A 19148-nucleotide genomic window follows, 5' to 3' on the forward strand; every position below is an offset into this window, starting at 1 on the left:
AAATAAATTATAGTGGTTTCAGGATTTTAAAAGATAGGTCAAATAATACTAGTGCTATAATCAAAATTTTTACAAATTCCCATGATTTCTAAATGATTACTAAATCGATTGTTTCGCCCAATTCAAAGACGGCGCATAGTATGATGATTTTTTACTTCAAACTGAGCTTTATAACCAGCATATACCATAAAGAAATTTCATCCTTTTAATAAGTTAAATTAACAAAGTGACAGCCAATGTAAACATGCAATAGCCTCCTTTTTATTCCAAGGAGTTGGATGACATTCTCATAAATCACTGTAGCCTTCTTCAAAACCCTCGAGTAAGTAAATTTTTATACATAGGATAAAATTTTGATATCATGGTCTTTTTATCCTGTCTTTAGCTCGTATTGCATATAATGTAGCGCCGTTATAAAACACGAAAACCTGGTATCATCATCATGTAGGTTAATTATTAGTTCACTGGCACATCTGGAAGTTATTTTGTAATTTTATTCGTTTTTGACGATTAAGCTTATACAATTATTAACGGATGAGAACATTATAATTATAGCAATCAACACTTGAACATTTTGAGTTCATTAAGTATACTCAGGATAATTTCATACTTCTCAACATTTTATTGCTCCGTGTACAATGTGGCAGTAATTACTTGACTTGGTTATACACCAGTCATGTCAAAATATTTATTAATTGAGGGGCTTTAAGGCAATGAACGTAGAAATTGCGAAATTGATATAAACTAATAATTAAAAGACGGAACTACAATTTAAATGTGAGGTACAGCATATGAGATGACTACAGATGTCAATTTTAGGTAAAGTTATTATACTAGACTGTCATTCTGGAAGCTACTGTAGCTATGATCTAGAATAACAAGCGGAGCTTATTCTATTAATGCAGCGGTTCTACTTTCCTTCATAAATTATTGGAGGGGGCTGTTTATATTCCCTTTTTCTATTTATCAAACGCAATTCATCTTTTAAAGCTGATTTTGCAGAGCGATCTTGATCTCCAAACCTTGGTAATCCAAGAAATAATTTTTTCTTCTGATCATAGCTTGTCGACATATCTTTAGTAAATCTTTCGCTGCTACGCCTTTTTAACATGGCCATTGGTATTTCGTTACCGGATTCCAAATATACTGTTGGGACGTCAACAAACCCACCACTTGCTAATCCAGTTGAGTCCAAGTTCCAAATTGGTAGATTATATTTTCCAAAAGCCTTACTATCAGGTGTACTTTGGGCGAAAGAAAGTTGATAATCAAGACTTGAGGGTTCTGTCATGCTTGTTAGATAAGCTATATCTTCTGGCATCGTGTACATTTCAGGCCCATAATTGTATAATTGCCTAGCTAACAGATTGTCCCTAGGGACAATAGTTTGCTTTGTCCCTGTTAGAAATTAATTATTCATCACTTTAACGAAGCGATATATCAGGTTTCTTTTAAAATTGAGTACAGTATACGCTGGACAATTCAAAACTAACAAAAATTATAAACAATAACAAGAAATACTTACAAGCATCCCTTTTGTGCAAATTGATACTAGGTAGCCCATACAGCTTAGGTTCGTTATCTCTGTTGCTAAATGTAAGAGTAGGCATTCGAAATTCCATGCGTTTACTATCTCTCTTACCAAACATAATGGGGGGTATATTTTGTCGGATACTTTCACTATTTCTCTTACCAAACGTAATGGAGGGTATACCTTGTTGGATACTTTTACCATTTCTCTTACCGAACGTAATAGAGGGTATACCTTGTTGGATGCTTTCACTATTTCTCTTACCAAACGTAATAGAGGGTATACCTTGTTGGGTACTTGCACTATTTCTCTTGCCAAACGTAATAGAGGGTATACCTTGTTGGGTGCTTTCACTATTTCTCTTACCAAACGTAATAGAGGGTATACCTTGTTGGGTGCTTTCACTATTTCTCTTACCAAACATAATAGATGGCATTCCTTGTTGGATGCTTTCACTATTTCTTCTATCAAGGACATCAGAATTGTGAGATTGTCTGCTTACTTTGATATCTGAAATCAAGAAAGAAATCGTAAATTAAATTTTTATTGCTTAACTAGTCTACATTATGAATATATGCATTCGGCAATGATTGCACCCTTTCATGAATGCAGTGTAAATACAATAGTAACTGTAAGCTTCCTCTGCTACTCGACATCATAGTTATCTTATATCATAGAATGAATTTATGTATTCAAAATTTTCATTTACTCAAGTCTAGAATGTAAATATGCAAATTCTGGTAATAATAGTATCGTTTTAGTAGTACACTGTAGAACCGAAAAGATCACTTATTACCTTCTAAATTTCTCCTACCAAAGCCTAGAGGAATAAATGTTGGTTGTTCACGCAAAGTGTGTCTCTTAGCTGATGATATAAAACGAGCATTTCCTAATAATTATGAAGTAATCTTTTAAGAGACTTGCTTTGCACGTTCGATATCAAAAAAGAGTAATCGATTTTATAACTTTTTAGAACCATAATTACTTCAATGAGTAACTAACTGTAGATAGAATAGTTTAGATCGAAAATTGTTTACTATTTAAGATTACTACGTTATGCTTTAATATATCATGATGCCAATTTATTCTAAACAGGTATTATTTTATTTTACCTGGCGTAGTAGCAACCACTACCGCGATCATGAGGATAGTGTAAGATAGGAAAATCGAATTCGTTGCCATAACTGGAGTTTAGTAGGCTTTCTTAGTTAAAATTCAAATATGCGACTCGCTGTCTTTGGATGAGGTAAAATTTTGATTTTTCTATCGCCGTACAATAAGGAGTACGCTCGATTTTAAAACTATCGTAGCAGTTGGTATGTATTATATAAGGTATCGTAAACTTTACCCAAATTAATATTATTTTTATTAGTATTATTATAATTAATTAGAAGCAGAACAGATGGCAAACTAATTAAAAGATCACTACAGTCAATTGAGCAATTATGAGGATTAGAATGACGCAGATAGTTATGTATATTGCGTGATTGAAGTTGATAAACCTAATACGTGTAAATCATTCTGATTAGATATCATGTTACTGCGTATCGGATAGCTAAAAATCAATAAAATAACCCTGATGGCTGGTAAATTACCATTCCTAACCTATTTGCATCCTATAATGTATTAAAGCATAACAAGAGTTTAATAATTGACTTTGGTATATTTGATGTGATTATCTATGCGAATATAAATAATCTCGATATTTATTTCATTTCTTCTCTTATGTCAGAAAAGCTATTTTTGGGTAGTTCTCAGTAATAGCTAAATCTATGCTATTTATTCATATTGTAATAGTTTATTGAATATTAACTTCGTTGATTGAATCATATTCTACTAAAACCTAAATTGCTAAATCGGTATAATTACAGATTACCTAACGTTAAAATAAATTGCTAATTATAAGTAGATAAATGAGTATCTAAAAGGAATGGAAATATCAAATCAAAACATGTTTTTCTATCCTTACTTCCTCTTATTAATTAATCCTATTTTACAGCAAAAACAATAATACCCATGTAATAATGATTTTAATTAGTGAAAACTATCTTTTAATGAACATTAAAGTGGCTACTACAAAACTCAAAACAATCTATTCAATAATTATGATTTACTAGCTATTTATATAGTAAAATTGACTAATATTAGAAATGGCAAGCATACAATGCCAAATTTTATCTTGAAAATTACTTCTATGTAAATGCTATTTTCGTTTTTAATTAGTGACTGCTTATAGTACAATTTGTTCTAAGATATATTATTACCGTAGTTAGTGATGACAATTCGTTATTGTTTATTAAATTTTCGCCATTCGATTTGCATTGCATTCTTTATCTAATAATTAGCAAAGAATTTTCTTATAGTTGCAAAAATTACATATCATTAATCTCAGATTCCTTCATTTCAAGTTTCTATGGATAAAATACATGATATTCTTATATAATTCTGGTGCAGACTAATTTCTTCATACCATTATAGACTAGATAACATTAGTATTTCTATCTCCTAAAAATAATTCGAAGTCTTTCTTATGAAATGCATCATCTAAGCAATGGATTATTGTTAATTGAATAAAAGCTGAATATAAACGAAACCTTCTCATGCAGACGTAGGACTGTCTAATTCAATTATAATTATACACAAAATACAAAAAGCTACTATTCATTATAAAGTTATTATATGATGGCTATTAGTGACATGTGTGCGGTTCGACTACGGTAAATCATGGCAATATTCCATTAGTTAAACATAACATATTATTTGACCATACTTTAACATACTAATACTTAATCGTTCTATAAGTACTGACTTCTACTTTAGTCTTTGTCATAGTCTTGATTCTTCTCTACAGTATGTCGGCATTTAATGTTCACCACATCTAACATATTTAAAAATCGAATAACATTTTAGTATTTAAGTTACTATTCTATAACTTTTATTTTTTCCACTATTTATTTAAGCTAATAGATTCAGCATCTTATGCTATTGCATTGTTTTGCCACATGTTACTGTATTTCCGCCTTAGCAAACAATTAAAACACTTGAACTTTGCCTTTATTTTATTAATAGGCAACTATTTCTCAATTACACAAGCACCTTCTAAAATGACTAAAATACCAGTTCGTCATCACTAAATCCTGTCAACCTGTAATCTGATGAATAATTACCGAGTGACTATTTTTAATGGTGCGCAAGACTTTACGGTTTTATAATAACATAAGTTTTTGCATTGATACTTTTACCTAAGGGGAAATTAATGTACAGTAGTGCTAGTTTCCTAATGTTTTAAAGTATTGCAGCAAATATTGGATCTCATCAAGATCGGTATATTTCAAATCTAATTACTCTGTGCGTATATAAAAATGCAATTGATGAATTTCGTTTTGTTAACAATATCATATAATAAGTTTCAGGTTACATTATTGTTATATTCATCAACTACAATTGATCTTCTTTCTGAAGAATCTGCAGCTCGACTGCCTTGCTTATCTATTGTTAGTAAATGCATTTTCTATTGTTACAAGCTAGGGATACCTCTAACTTGCAATCAGTACTGAGAATATTTTTCCTTTATCCCATATTACTAAAAATTGGAATACCGATCAGTTGGTATTCCAATGTTAGATTAAATGAAGGCAAAATACAATGAGGCTTCCAATCTTACTATGAAATCATAATTTCTTTATTAACGGTGAGATCACGGTTTAAATAGAATTAGGTGTTTAGAAAGCAGGTTTGGTTACACGAGGTACTTCGTCTTTAACAATTAGGCCAAATAAATTTGCTAAAGCAACTCAATTTGTACCGATCAAGTTAGTTTAATCCTCTTTAATTGACTGCGTTACTATTAAACTGCTTAATTCCTGAATATAAAGTAGTGAACATATGTTAGGTTATCGTACTAGGATATTTCATCCAAATTTAGAAGCTGTATTTTCAATTTCCAAAATCATTCACAGTGATTAATAAGGTCTAGTTAAACTAGTTCGTAATTACTGTTTTAATCTGTATATTCCTAAATCAATAGCTGCTTATGCTTCAATGACCACTATCTATTAACTTATAGTTGAGAAACCCGTAAAAATTACTGACACGTATTTATACATTATACATGTATGTAAATATAAAATATATACATATACGTATATATATATGTATATATATATATGCATGCATAATTTGAGCAATGTATGCATGCATAAATGTAAGATGAAAATCATCCATAATATATACGTCCCGGTAATTTACTTTTGTGATACTCATGGTTTTAACATGCTAGGATTTAGGGGAAAATGTAATTCTCAACTTGACTATGACGATGATACTCTAGGCTAAGAACTTTAGTATGTAATGCTAATGTAGAAAATTAGAGTTAACGGCTCCATATCAACTGATTTTGATCACAGATAGCAAAAAAATGATAGATATTAGCCTCTTACTCGTGCTATATAATTACAGTACATTATTATCTTTGTTTACTCTTTTAAACAAATAAACTACGTTACCGGTTGCTTACCATGTTAACTCAAAGGTATCAAGTTAGGTACTGTAATTTAATTTGTAATTTATGATAGTGATTAATAATTTTACTATAACATAAATCGTGTCCCAAAATTTACAAATCCTTTTTTGAAACGCTCTCATGCTTTATTCCATTACAGGTTTACTCAAAAATGCTGCTTAATAATACTCAATGTGGTTTACGATACAGTAGACTATGATTTCAAAAATTTGTCAACTATAGATAGCAAACAATTATTCTTATAAATGCTATAAATAGAGTCTTCTAGAAGCTAGTAATAACAATGTGGTTAAATGCAGGTGCTAATTTAAAGTTATATTTTAGTATGTAGCTCATTTGTACACCCAATATGAGGGCCTACAAGAGTAATGATCTAATTTTTTAAATAGCTTCATTCCAATCAAGAATCTTGAATATTTGAATACAATATAGTTGTAATTGATTCCAATTAATTGAATATATCTTTGTACGAATGTAGAAATTTTATTCAACGTCTATAACAATTTATAGATCTTTACAAGCTATTGTCATGTATATCAAATCAGCCTGGATTGCAGATAGCGATATATAACTTGTATACAGTTTCATATTGAGTGTAGACACTTTTTATTTTACCTCTTTTAATTAAAAAGACTTTAAGCGCTATGATGTGAATGAAACACTGTGAATTTATTACGCAATGGACCATTTATAACAGATTAATTGCATGATTTTGCTTGTCTTATACAGAGGTTACAATATCATGTCCGGACAACATTGCAGAACGGACACGTAGGTTTAACAAGCTTCCGATCAATAAGACCGTATTTACAACCAGTGCAAGTGCTTAAATTCTAAATTCTAAAAGCGAAACATATAGAAAGATCTTTACTTCATTAATATGTTGGATATATAATAATGTTTTATAATTAAATAATATTTCGTACTTTTTTTGAGAGTTGGGATTAAGTTATATGCTCCAATCGAAGTAGCTAGGTTCATTAAAATCTAGAACTTAAATTTACGATATATCTAAGAAGAAATGATCTTCAAAAATTATGATGGCTAGTATGGGATATTTTATCAAGAGATAATCACAGAGAATAATCTTAGCTTCAGATTTTAGTATATTATTTAGAGATTGGTACTATAATGTAGTATCGCATGTGTGGAAGATAAATTTCACTCAAGCCTTTGATAGCAATTGGGCACTATATAAAGCATACTGCGTAGGCTCTGATGTACAGATTATAGCGAACTTGGATACTACAAAACTCATATGCTATAGTTGTACTCTGATTACAGTGATAGCCTGCATAGTACGTATATAATTCTTCAAGTTAATATGCCTATGATGCAAATGTCAAAACGTAAGGGTCAACTTTAGTAAAGGTGATTGTAAAGCGATGCCTAAGTTGTAAAACACATCATACTGCGCCAAATAAGTTCTTTCGGGCAAGTGCTTTTTATTATAACATTATTTCTGCCAATATTATACTAATAAATGATTTATTTATACGGGTATAAATGTGCGAGTAACCTCAGATTTCGTGCAATGCGGTATCATGTTTTGTAAGATATTTTAGAAAGAAACTTATACAAAAGAAGTCTGGAGTTAGTTTTTATTAATATAATGTAACAAATTACTTAAAGAATAAACGACCAGCAAATTAGGAATTAAATATCTGATTAATTTGAAATGACGATGAGATAAATTGTCATTTAGCATGAGATTGCTTGAAACTTTCTATTGCTCTTTAACTATCTAGCTAGAGCGTAAAATATTTCCAATACAGGATATCTTTGTGTATAAATCCAAGCTTAGAAATCCTACTTTTTCTTTATATTTTACAGATATTATCGTAATTATCACATAAACGTATTTATTCTGTAACCTAAGTAAATAATTAATGTTTAGTATTATTAGCTCTGATTTTTACGATCAGTTTAACGTCAATACTAGATATTGATATTTTACAGTGGTATCGAGACTGTGATGCATTGTATTGTTAAATTATCCCCTTTAGAAGGATTGCCCTTTTCGCCCTGTACTAGTATAAGTCACCTATGGGTTTTCTTAACTGTTAGTTTGTGAATTACAGTGTATCATATGTAGCACGACGAGATTAATGCAGTAAATGATCATTGCTTTATTAATTACTTCGTCTAAAATATTTCAAGATTATGTTTCTTTATTCATGTACCTAACATTGCAGTTTTTACGATAAGTATGAGATTATTAGCTACGTAGGACTTAGATCAGTTATTATTTTTTTCATTTCTCGTAACTGACAGCATTTAAGCGTATAGCTATTTCGGCTATCATTATAAACTTAGAACTAATGAATTTCTTTTTACTGTCATATTTAATGTTAATGTAGAATTCGTTATAAGATGCCTATTCATCTTTTGCAGATACATGAAAATTATTCTGCATAGTCAAAAGATTTTAACGACCATATCTAGGATAAAGATACGGCGGTGGTTGATCTTCTCTTGCTTTTCTATCATAGCTGCTTTCTTTGATAGATCCATGTTTCGAAAAATAATCGGGATTTAAAATACTCAATAAATCGCTTCGAGTTTCTAAACCCTCTTCATCATACCTATCATATAAATCACCTCGTGCAAATTTTAATAGTTCACTTGATGGGTTTTTTAGAAGATGTTGATATGGCGTTTCATAGTGACGGGGATCAAATAGACCATCGGATTTTCTTGTTATGTCATCATTTCCTATAGAATACGTTATATCATATTAGTAAATATTTCAGAAATCATTTTCGTCCAGTTAGATCGAACTAATTACAATTCCGAGTTATAAAAGCGATTTCTAGAGAATCATGTGTTAGCACCATAAAATTTTGATTTAATCCACCAGAATCAAGTATTGGTGTTGATAAATACAAGTACTAATCGTATATTGTATAGTTAACTGGATTAGTATGTATATAAATAAATTAAAAATAGAACTCATCTATTTTATTATTAGCTATTCAATTATATGCAGAAATTACGTTCTTATTCGTTAGATAGTACTGAATTTACACTATGAAATTTGTAGCTAATTCATAGGTTTACCCGGAAATTACGATTTCTAAAATTTATATCCTTGTTCTTGTAATATGTTCTCATGTGTTATGATATTTTATTGCCAAGCTACAAATTAATTTTACATTGGATACTAGCTTCTTCAAATCGAATCTTTGATTAAAGAAACGTACTACAGGTTAAAAAGATATTGATACACCAAGACTAACTTAATAAAAGAGCCTATAGTACTATTAATTACTAAAAAACTAGAGTAAATGCTAATAAAAAAACAGTTCGTAAATTGCTTAGTCTGAGCATATTTTTGCAGCTTGTGCTGTATTGAAACGCTATGATATTGAGACTCACCCAACTTTCCAGTAAAACCTGTTAGGTCATCAATGCGTCTACAAGAGACAGAAGCGAATAAAACATAGGTGTAAATGAACAGCAAAAATTTCATGATACCGATGCTGTATTGAGGAATTTGATAATTTGGAATTTTTTTGGCGGATATAACCAAGCAGATTGTGATACTTTATTCAGCGAGGTAGACACTACTTATAACATTTATCTATGATTCTATCAGAGGAAGTTGAAACAGCTGCTGTCTTGGACTTAATTAATTTGATGACTCAAAAGACAGATTTAGCTCCTTACGAGATTTTTGCATGTTTTCAATCAACAGTGTATTAAATTCGTATACCAATGCCTACAAGTTACTTCCAAAAGGATCAAATTAACATTCTGCTTTGCGAAATATAATGCTCGTTAGATAATTTTGGATTTGTATATTGTATTATTTCATAACAAAATACCAAATTAATACATATTTTATTGTCTTTATTTTCTCATTATATTGATTAACTTCGGACTGATTATAATAGTTTAAAAATAGATCTGATCAGTTAATTTAGCATTGACACTATAAACCAGTTCAAAGTGCATATGTCGGTCTTGGAAAGAAATTTAAGTCTATTCCTATGCTACTAAATGAATGACATGAAGTAAAATTACATAAATATAGTAGATTATGATATTATTTACAGTATCATTATTAACTTAATGTAATATCTATATCATACTATTAAAAGGCACGATTACTTCTAGTAATAAAATTACTAAGAAAGACGTATATTAGCATTTTTGTATTAGTTTTTAGCACGGTAACATTTTTAAAGGGAGCGTCGCTAATCATTTCCATGCTAGATATAGCATATTTCAGATTGAATGGATTAGCTTCAGAAATATTGCTATTGACGTTATTAAGGTAGCAATTATATTTGTATAATAAAATTTGGATTAAAATCATCGTCATGACGTCATCCAATCATTACAATATAACTTCGTGGTTGAGGATTAAAAAAGAATAATGTGTAATAATGCTCCATATTTTAAAATTAGCTATTTTACGTTTAAGTGAACACGTAGGTGTAGAAGGATTCAACGTTGAATAAATATTTTAAGCTATCTAAATCCGATTGTCGCAAGAGTACAGTACTTGTTATGCTGATACTGACATGTTCTAACTATTACATAAGACGGTTGCTAATTAGGGTCGCTTGTGCAACTGGGTGGGCTAAAGTTAATATCTTTAACTATAGCTTAGCTGCAAAATGTTTGATCAAACCATACTACTACGAGTATAATTGGTTAATTGTAATAATTATACGATAATAAAAGTTTATCTGCAAGCTCAAGGATGAGATTTGCTTGAACATATATTTGTATTTTTACTCATCATCCACTTTCTTCATTATATAAGAACTGGTTGCGTCTAAAACAAAATTTTTAATATACATTAATCATAATTACATCAGTAAAATACTGTTACATGGTACTACAGCATACGCACAGATATTGCTTAGCGGTGAAGGGAAATCATAACATAATATGAATCAATTGTAAAGTGTGATTTAGGGCACATATTGCGGCAAGTTATGCGATAACACATCAAAACTAGGTTACAGAAGCTGTATTCACACTTTGGGTATATAAAGTAAAAACTGAATGTCGGTGATAGTATACCGTACTTCTTATCGAATAATACGGCTAGCAATGAAGAGGGGAGTCTTGTTTTGCTGCATTCACTTTCTGTTTTGAAAATTCTTACTGCGCAACGGAAAACGGTGCAGTTAATTTTGAGGATTATAATCCCCATGACCGTCATTCATAGAACCTGTAACAATAAAAATTTTCTTATGATGTTTTCTATGTCCTATCAACTGGCAGTGCAGGATTGGTTTTGTTTTTATAGTACACCGACAATATTTTTTAAGGCACCGATTCTTATCAATATTACATTGCATCTAAATATAATTGCAATAATCAGCAGTTTAACTTAGCTACAAGAGAACAGATTTTATTCATGCAAAATTATTGAATGCTTTAATTTTCGAGATGTTTCAGTTTGTAGTATCTGTTAAATAACTTTAATCCTCAGTTGAATATAATTTCGGTAATTATAGACCATAATGTTATTAACTTGATTAAATCTTTAATTTTCGGAAACACTTATGCGGTTTTATATTTCAGAAATATCATTATAAAGTTCCTTTAAAAATACACTACTTGTATTATATAATTTACATCATCATCAATATTAAAATTACAAGAAAACACGGCCCAGAGACATGTTATAAGCGTTTCTCTTCTTATCCTGTAGTAATGTTGCTACAAGCTGTTGCTAGAATTAAAATCTAATCAGACCGGGTACTGCAATAAAGCTAGAAATTTCGATGAATTCTAAACGGAATTATCTTATTTTTCATGATATACCGCACTATAAGAAAGTTTGATATTGGTAAAATAAAAGCCGAGATTTTTTCTTAGCTGGTACCACTGACATGTTTCGAACTTGGTTAAGTCGGGGGCCAGGATAACTGACAACCTCCGATTACATGTATATGCAGATGATATACGGATTGTCCACCCTCCACGCCATTATTGATCACTACGAAGCAGTATAGTGAAGCATAAAATTTGTTAAAATTCATAAGATATATAATGTTACGAATACAGCTACATCAGCTACTGGCGAACTGTTAAACGGAGACAGCTCACTACGAATACTGGATTACTAATGCAAAAACAAAGGGTACAGTAGCAAACCTTTATAGTGTAGACAATACCGGTAAATTGAAGAGCGAATTTCAGGTATTGCAATAATAATTTAGCGTTGTAACGATTGTTATTGATAAGATTTACCAATTCTATAGCCTTTATCTAGACCTTCTTTCTTTGCAGTTTCTTTGGCAACGTATAATAAATGACCTAATAGCTGAAGTTAACACTTACTAGTTAATTTAAGTAAGTAATACCGAAGAGTACGGTTAATGAATTAAATCAGGGTCTGAAGATCTAACGATAAAAAATCAAACTAGATTAGCTGGCAGGGTCCATTTACCTACATTGAAGTATGCATCATTATATGCTGTGCCACAGATATCTACAGTACGAGCATAGCTGCGAGATCCTATTCATTAATAATTATAATTAGCGTATGTTGTTAAAATTTAAATTAAATTAACAGGCAATGCTCATGTATCTACTGTTCATAGATAGTCATAGTATGCATTATGTGCCGCACAGCTGGTGTATAGGTTTAGATTCAGTGATTGATTGCACGAAAAAGATAACTAACTATGAATTACATAGGTCGTTGGTTGCTTTGAAGCCGTGAAGTATACACAGGCATACTACAGTACAGTATCTTTTTAATTGTTGGTCAGTGAATGATAATTTAATATACTCGTATGCATGGTACGAATTAAGGAGTTGTCATAGTATTGTATCATGTCTTGTCTACCATAAAATCCATCAAAGGGTTAATTAAGTGGTAGACTGACAGAATGGTTGCTTAATGCATGAGATGAAGTTCGACATGCTGGTCAGTACATTATAAAATACAGATATAATACGTATTATAAAAGTCTAAAAACTTTAGAAAATTGTTAAACAAAGTGTTCTAAAATGATCATCAGGTAATAGAAATAGTTGTACTGTAGGTACATTCGTACTTTTGAGTCTTCTTTCACTGCCAAGCTGAGTTGCGAGATGTATTTTCTAGGGATTACAAGAAAATGTGTAGGAGCCACTGGATCGACATCACGGAATGCTATACACTACAAAAAAAAATAAATAATAAAATGCCCATTTGGTATTACAGCATATAGTGTGTTCCGTAAATTGTGTAACATTAAAACGAGAACATAATTGTTACTGATAAGTCATAGTTGTAGGTGTTCAAGATAAATGATGACTCACATCATTGTCTTCGTATAATATATCAGCAGGTATATGTCCTGATAGAATCTTTCCGAATATTGTTTCATTACCACATGAAGATGGATGTTGTGAACCTGTTATTTCACAGGCTCTTTCCAGTCTGCATGAGTTGGTAAATGCTCGATTAAATTGGTTGATATACGGATATTTATTGTAATTACCATAATTCTTTAGGGATATATTTAAGCGTGAAGTTGAGGCAAGGCAATGTCGTATCATATTTGCTGCTAGTACGTACGTGTACCCCTCGCTCGTCGCGTACAGTAAGTTATCGCAGCCTATCGCAGTTCGCTCATTACCGACTTTACAGTATTTTGCTATTTGCGGTAATGTACTGTACTGTACAGTACAGTACTGTACTATTTCCTCACAGTGTACACTCACTGTACTGTACTGTACTGTATCCTAATATCCTATTACTGTAAACAGTGTACAGTATCATGGTTCCATTGACTCCCTTAAAATAAGCGTACGGTACTGTACTTTGGTGCTTTTGTTGACATGCGTAAAAAATAGTATGGAGAACCTACAGTACAGTACAGTACAGTACAATAAATACACATACTGTACCGTACTCTTCAATACTGTACTGTAGTGTAAGCTTTTAAAAACTTTACAGGTTCTTATTTCGTGATTTCATGCAATGACGGCGTTTGGTTTACATTTTGGAGGAACTAATTTGACATTGGCTGTTTGCAAGGTAAATTGCGTTATAGCAGTTCTAAAAGCTGATAAATATGGAACTGTCAGGATGCGTTGAGTAATGCTATTCATGTATTCCAGATCATGTTGATTAACATGTTGAATGTAGTAAAATTGAGTAGGATTTGGTAAAACCTGCAAAGATGTACAGTAACATACACTATACGAGATGTACTGTACTGTATGTTGTACAGCAAAAGATATACAGTCCAGTAATACTGTACTTTACGACCCTTAGTGTACGTAAGAGAATTCGCCACGTCGGAGAACTCTACTCGCTCGTTATACTTCGCGTGTACCAACAGTACTTATACCTTTCACTAAATGGTATTTTACTAGGTGTACAGTAAGTTATGTATAATTATAATACAAGCATATTAATATATTACAAGTGCTATCATTTTATTAATCAAATCAAGAATAAAGTTAGTATTTTCAGTTTATCTTTGCTCAACGAATATAACGTTGTTACAGTACGAGTTTAATGGCGTGCTGCCTTTGGCAGAATATGCAGACAGTATATGTTATATGGTACTCTACTGTACAGTACACTACAGTAACGGACAGTAGAATGCTTTACGCTATGCGTATTTTACTGTTTTAACTTTGCCTATCTACTGTAGCGGCATTTGATACGTGAATAATATACGACGTATAATTAATAAATTACTAGTAGGCCCATGCTCGTTATACTTCGCGTACTGGCACTGTATAGTTTGAATGTGTATATGTTATGCGCTTACACTTTCTATTTTACATCATATACATTAAAGTTACATGAGTATATAATCGGATCAAATTGATCCAAATAACATCATGACCCTATCTTATGAAGTTTTCCTAGCCTAGAAATAATAGTATTGCTTTGTAACCTTTTAGGATGGTCAAACGGAAATTTTAGCAAATAATGATGGCCATCGATCAACGCCTGCTGTGATCGCTTGTAAAGGAGCTCACTATGTATGAATATTCGATCTGTGAATAGGCTCGCAATATTTTTACGTTATTTCTTATTCGTATAATGTAATCCAGCTGCACTAAATCATCCATCTCTGCTGTTAAGAAACCTGATTGATAGTTTCTGGTTTACCATAGAAATCAGTAAAACGACAACTATGTACCTACATTACAATTACAAGGAGCATTAATCAAGCCGTCTTATTTATTTAATAGCAAGTCGTATATAGTACACTTTTAACACAATTATGCTATCTGCTACTTAGCGCTTATTGGGCAATTGCATAATATGTGCTAGAATCAGCTTTGGCTCCTGAATTGTAACAGTTCAGCCTTTTGGCTAATATTATACTGTACTTCTGGTGGGTATATAAACGTGTTGAATATTAACTAGGTTTGATACTAGTACAATCACTAATTTTGGATTGTTAATAGATGAAGTATTACTTTACCATATGGTAGTTAACCTGGAAAGTTGATTAAAGCGTTTTGGCAAATGCATCACGCAACGGTGTTAGAAGTAACTTCGTTAAATTTTTAGTAAATGTAATTATAAATTATTCGAACTGCAGATTTTGTATACTGCTAGCAGCTGTGCTGATTAGTGAGTGAAGTGTTATGTATTTATTTGATTATCAAGTTGAGCTACCCTAGAACACATAGCAAATTATTCTAAGATTTATTACGTCAGGTCGTGTTTACGCATTTTTTTGGTTGTAATCGTAGGCTGTTGGAATCAATTCTGCGTTAAATTACAGACCTGGTGAAGATATAATAGTAGAAAATATTCGTTCTATTATCGGCCTAAAGTATGCGAATGCAATAAACTATTATTTTATTGTAATGCGATATGTGATTTCTAGAATTTTTAGATATTTATATTTATAGTAAAGGTAACTTCTATATCTGTTCGTACCTAAAAAATTTTTGAGGTCTCGCAAGTTATTACCGATGTACGATAGAATTTATATAATACTTAAATGTTTGGTGTTTACTATATTGATGAAGATCGGAGGATTTCAAAGTACAAGAATTCGTTCGTAAATCCAAATGTAAGGTAACGTGACAGTTAGAGCGGGTATACGCGTGGTATTAATTACGGCGACAATGGTGAAATATATTACACCTTCTTAGCTGACACTTTCAATGAAATATTTTTTCTAGTAGTTAAAGAATCAGTTATTAGATAGCTCTAGAATTAAAATTAAATCACCGTATACCATAAATTGACTGTAGATAGAATCCGATGAGGAAGATATTATTTTCAAATTTAAAGAAAATCTGAAAGATACTTTTACGTTGTCTCGGCTTGTAGTACTTCTGCTACAGAAAATGAAAGGTATATGTCGATAAACTGTATTTATCTTAAATTGTAGTAGCTATCAAAGGGTTAAGTAACCTAGGATCTAACAAAATATAACTATACTTAGCTTTGAAACATAACCATTAACTTTGATCAGTGTATTCGTACTAATTAGAAATTACGCAAACTTACACCCAAGAAGAACCTATCCGGGTCGTTTTAGCTGTACCCGTCTATTATAAGGACGTGCAAATACTGGCACTGAAGTAACTTACGTACTTGTGGACTTACTAGTTACTTCAAATTGCATATCACTGTCAGATTGACTAAAAGCTAAGTGATTCGCCAATTCCTAACTATTATATCCTTCTAGGGCCGCCGCTGAAGAAGTTGGATTTAACGTTCTTCGATTTGTGAAAGAACCCTGCGCTGCTGCGTTAGCGTACCAGATAGGACAGAATGACATATACGAAAATGGGTAGGTTATTCTTCATTCATAATGCAATCCATTATTTTGTAGTACTCTTTCAGATACCTTTTCATAACTTTATCTATACAATTTTATTTTATGCAATTTCTGTGTAATTTTAGATACTACCTAATATTTCGTCTGGGGGGTAAGAGCACAGATGTAACTATATTGAGGGTAGACGGAGGATTATATGAGATATTAGCTTACAAAAACGAGCAAAACTTTGGTGGAGAAGATTTTAGTTGCACTATTAGTGAATGTTTAATAAAGGAATTTGAAAAGTATGGGCTAGTTTCAAAGTAGTTATATAATTATAATTTTTTTTACCTTGTTGGATTCATTTATATTTTCATTTATTACAATAAATTTTGTTTAGAAAATGGAATGTACAGATCCCAAGGGACAGTCAACGCGCTCTCAATAAATTCTTAAAAGCTGCTGAGCAATGCAAACAAATCCTATCGTTATCTCCTACTGCAACTCATTTCATTGAATCCGCGTATGATGGTATCGATTACCAGTGTAGTATTAGTCGAACTAAATTTGAGATGCTATGCAGTAAACTATTGGAAAAGTGCCTTAACTTAATCGATAATACCTTGAATGATACATCTTTGACCAAGACTGATATTGCTAAGGTCGCAAAAAACGCTTGCGATTTATTACATTAAAGTAGCAGTCTATTAATATTATTATTTAACGAAAATTAATCATATACCGTTGTATAGTTTCAGATTTAATGTCGTGATAATTTAATGTAAGTCATTAAAGTTAATAATATTTATACATAGATTATTCTTAGCGGAGGATCATCACGTATTTTAAAACTCCAAGAAATAATTAAAGCCAGATTTGACATCCCAGTCTGTGTAGGTATAAATCCAGGAGAGGTCATTGCTATCGGTGCCGCTGCACAGGTTGGTTAGCTGAAATCTTGGAGAGTAATTTACGTAAAGAATTTATGTTTAGCTGCATTCGTGATTAGTCACTGATTATTCTTCCTACTCGTATGTTAATTATACAGGGAGGGCTTATTTCGAAAGAATCTTCCGACTGCAGTGAGAAGACTTTATCAGTCCTTTGCTCTCCGTGTGGTATTTGTGTCTCGGTAAATATCTCTAGTCATTTCATAGCATAGAATAGGCGATAAATAATAGAATCTTAGTTAAAATAGAATAAATATAAAGTTTGTTACGGTATTAGGACAGAGAAAGTGATCTTATAGTGGACGACGTGCAGGTTATTGTTCCCAACCTTTGTCCTCTTCCTTTCCGAAAGAGAATTCCGCTGCGAGAAGTCTGTGTCGAGAATCCTCTAGTTTGTATATATGTACATCAATTGCTTCGATCCGACAAAGAGTACGAAATTCGACCAATAGCAAAGGTATTCGCTACAGTTGGGTTTCTTACAATCTATGTAATCTTTATATGATAAGACAATTTCTGAATCTCGGGTTTTCCGCCGTAGTTGGTATTAACCGATTTATCAAAAGACGATGACAACCGCTTTATAATTGATGTGGAATATAAACGGTATGACAAACTATAAATATTCTACTCGTTCGATTGTATTCATGAAACACCCAGTTTTTTAGCTGATCTACTATTAAATAGTACGATTATGTAAAATGTGTATATAGTACTTGTAAACTCAATATTATACCCTAGTCCTTTCTAGACAACCCTTAGATGATATATTTAAGACTATTTTTGTTCGTAAATTGTTCTATTAATTATCTGTAATCGCACTTTATTTTCCTGAAAAGTTTCTAGTGATGATATCAGGGATTGATCATTGTTATTTACGATCACTGATATTATAGGGATGGAGAAATTAAAATAGAACTAATAGAGACCATTTCAAAACAAGCAACATCCTTAACTATCGGCACCGAGAAGATAGAGTGAAGCGCAAAGTCAGTAATAGTAGCCATAGAGAATACACGTTGTGATTGCATAATCGTATTTGCGTTATCTTTGTATTTGAACTTTAAATTAATAAACGTTCGTGAGCTAGACTTGTTACGGCTACATTTATGGTGTTGAACGCTATGAGATAACCAAATTTTTACATTTTCTTAATAAAATACGTTTCATTGTCATAATGAGATCTACTGCTCTCATAAAAAGCCTCGAAATGGTAGCTAAATCATCTTTCATTAATTATACGATATTAAGTTCTTATTCAAATGTAAATTTTGCTATTAGTTCGATAATTTTGTATTATCGTAGTACTGCAGTCAACTGTACATCATATTCAATGAACGAACCATGGTTTGACACATGAAATATCGTCTACTGGTAAAAAAATACGTATATATGCCATAGCAATCATATTAAAATTTTCTGTTGCTAAAAATAATTTG

At 31.5% G+C, this 19148-nt stretch overlaps 3 protein-coding genes across 3 annotated transcripts; 1 reads left to right on the forward strand and 2 right to left on the reverse strand.

Annotated features, from left to right (window-relative positions):
* Positions 1-910: 910 nt before the first annotated feature.
* On the reverse strand, positions 911-2713 carry TRIADDRAFT_61843 (uncharacterized protein; the record flags this gene model as incomplete). The annotated part of the gene is made up of 4 exons (XM_002117777.1): positions 911-1398; positions 1526-2041; positions 2328-2420; positions 2644-2713. 4 exons carry the CDS (start codon positions 2711-2713, stop codon positions 911-913), a joined length of 1167 nt encoding a protein of 388 aa, XP_002117813.1.
* A 9210-nt stretch (positions 2714-11923) lies between these two features.
* Positions 11924-13568, reverse strand: TRIADDRAFT_32988 (uncharacterized protein; the record flags this gene model as incomplete). The annotated part of the gene is made up of 4 exons (XM_002117778.1): positions 11924-12015; positions 12270-12342; positions 13082-13186; positions 13329-13568. The coding sequence occupies 4 exons, from the start codon at positions 13566-13568 to the stop codon at positions 11924-11926; spliced, it is 510 nt and encodes a 169-aa protein (XP_002117814.1).
* A 424-nt stretch (positions 13569-13992) lies between these two features.
* TRIADDRAFT_61844 (uncharacterized protein) lies at positions 13993-18690 on the forward strand (the record flags this gene model as incomplete). Its single annotated transcript, XM_002117726.1, has 14 exons — positions 13993-14049; positions 14931-15011; positions 15735-15817; positions 16017-16065; positions 16245-16347; positions 16487-16577; positions 16685-16789; positions 16903-17064; positions 17160-17421; positions 17575-17700; positions 17808-17891; positions 17987-18166; positions 18251-18315; positions 18606-18690. 14 exons carry the CDS (start codon positions 13993-13995, stop codon positions 18688-18690), a joined length of 1533 nt encoding a protein of 510 aa, XP_002117762.1.
* Positions 18691-19148: the final 458 nt, after the last annotated feature.

Source organism: Trichoplax adhaerens, genomic scaffold (genome assembly GCF_000150275.1).
Source record: "Trichoplax adhaerens TRIADscaffold_28 genomic scaffold, whole genome shotgun sequence".
Taxonomy (NCBI): domain Eukaryota; kingdom Metazoa; phylum Placozoa; class Uniplacotomia; order Trichoplacea; family Trichoplacidae; genus Trichoplax; species Trichoplax adhaerens.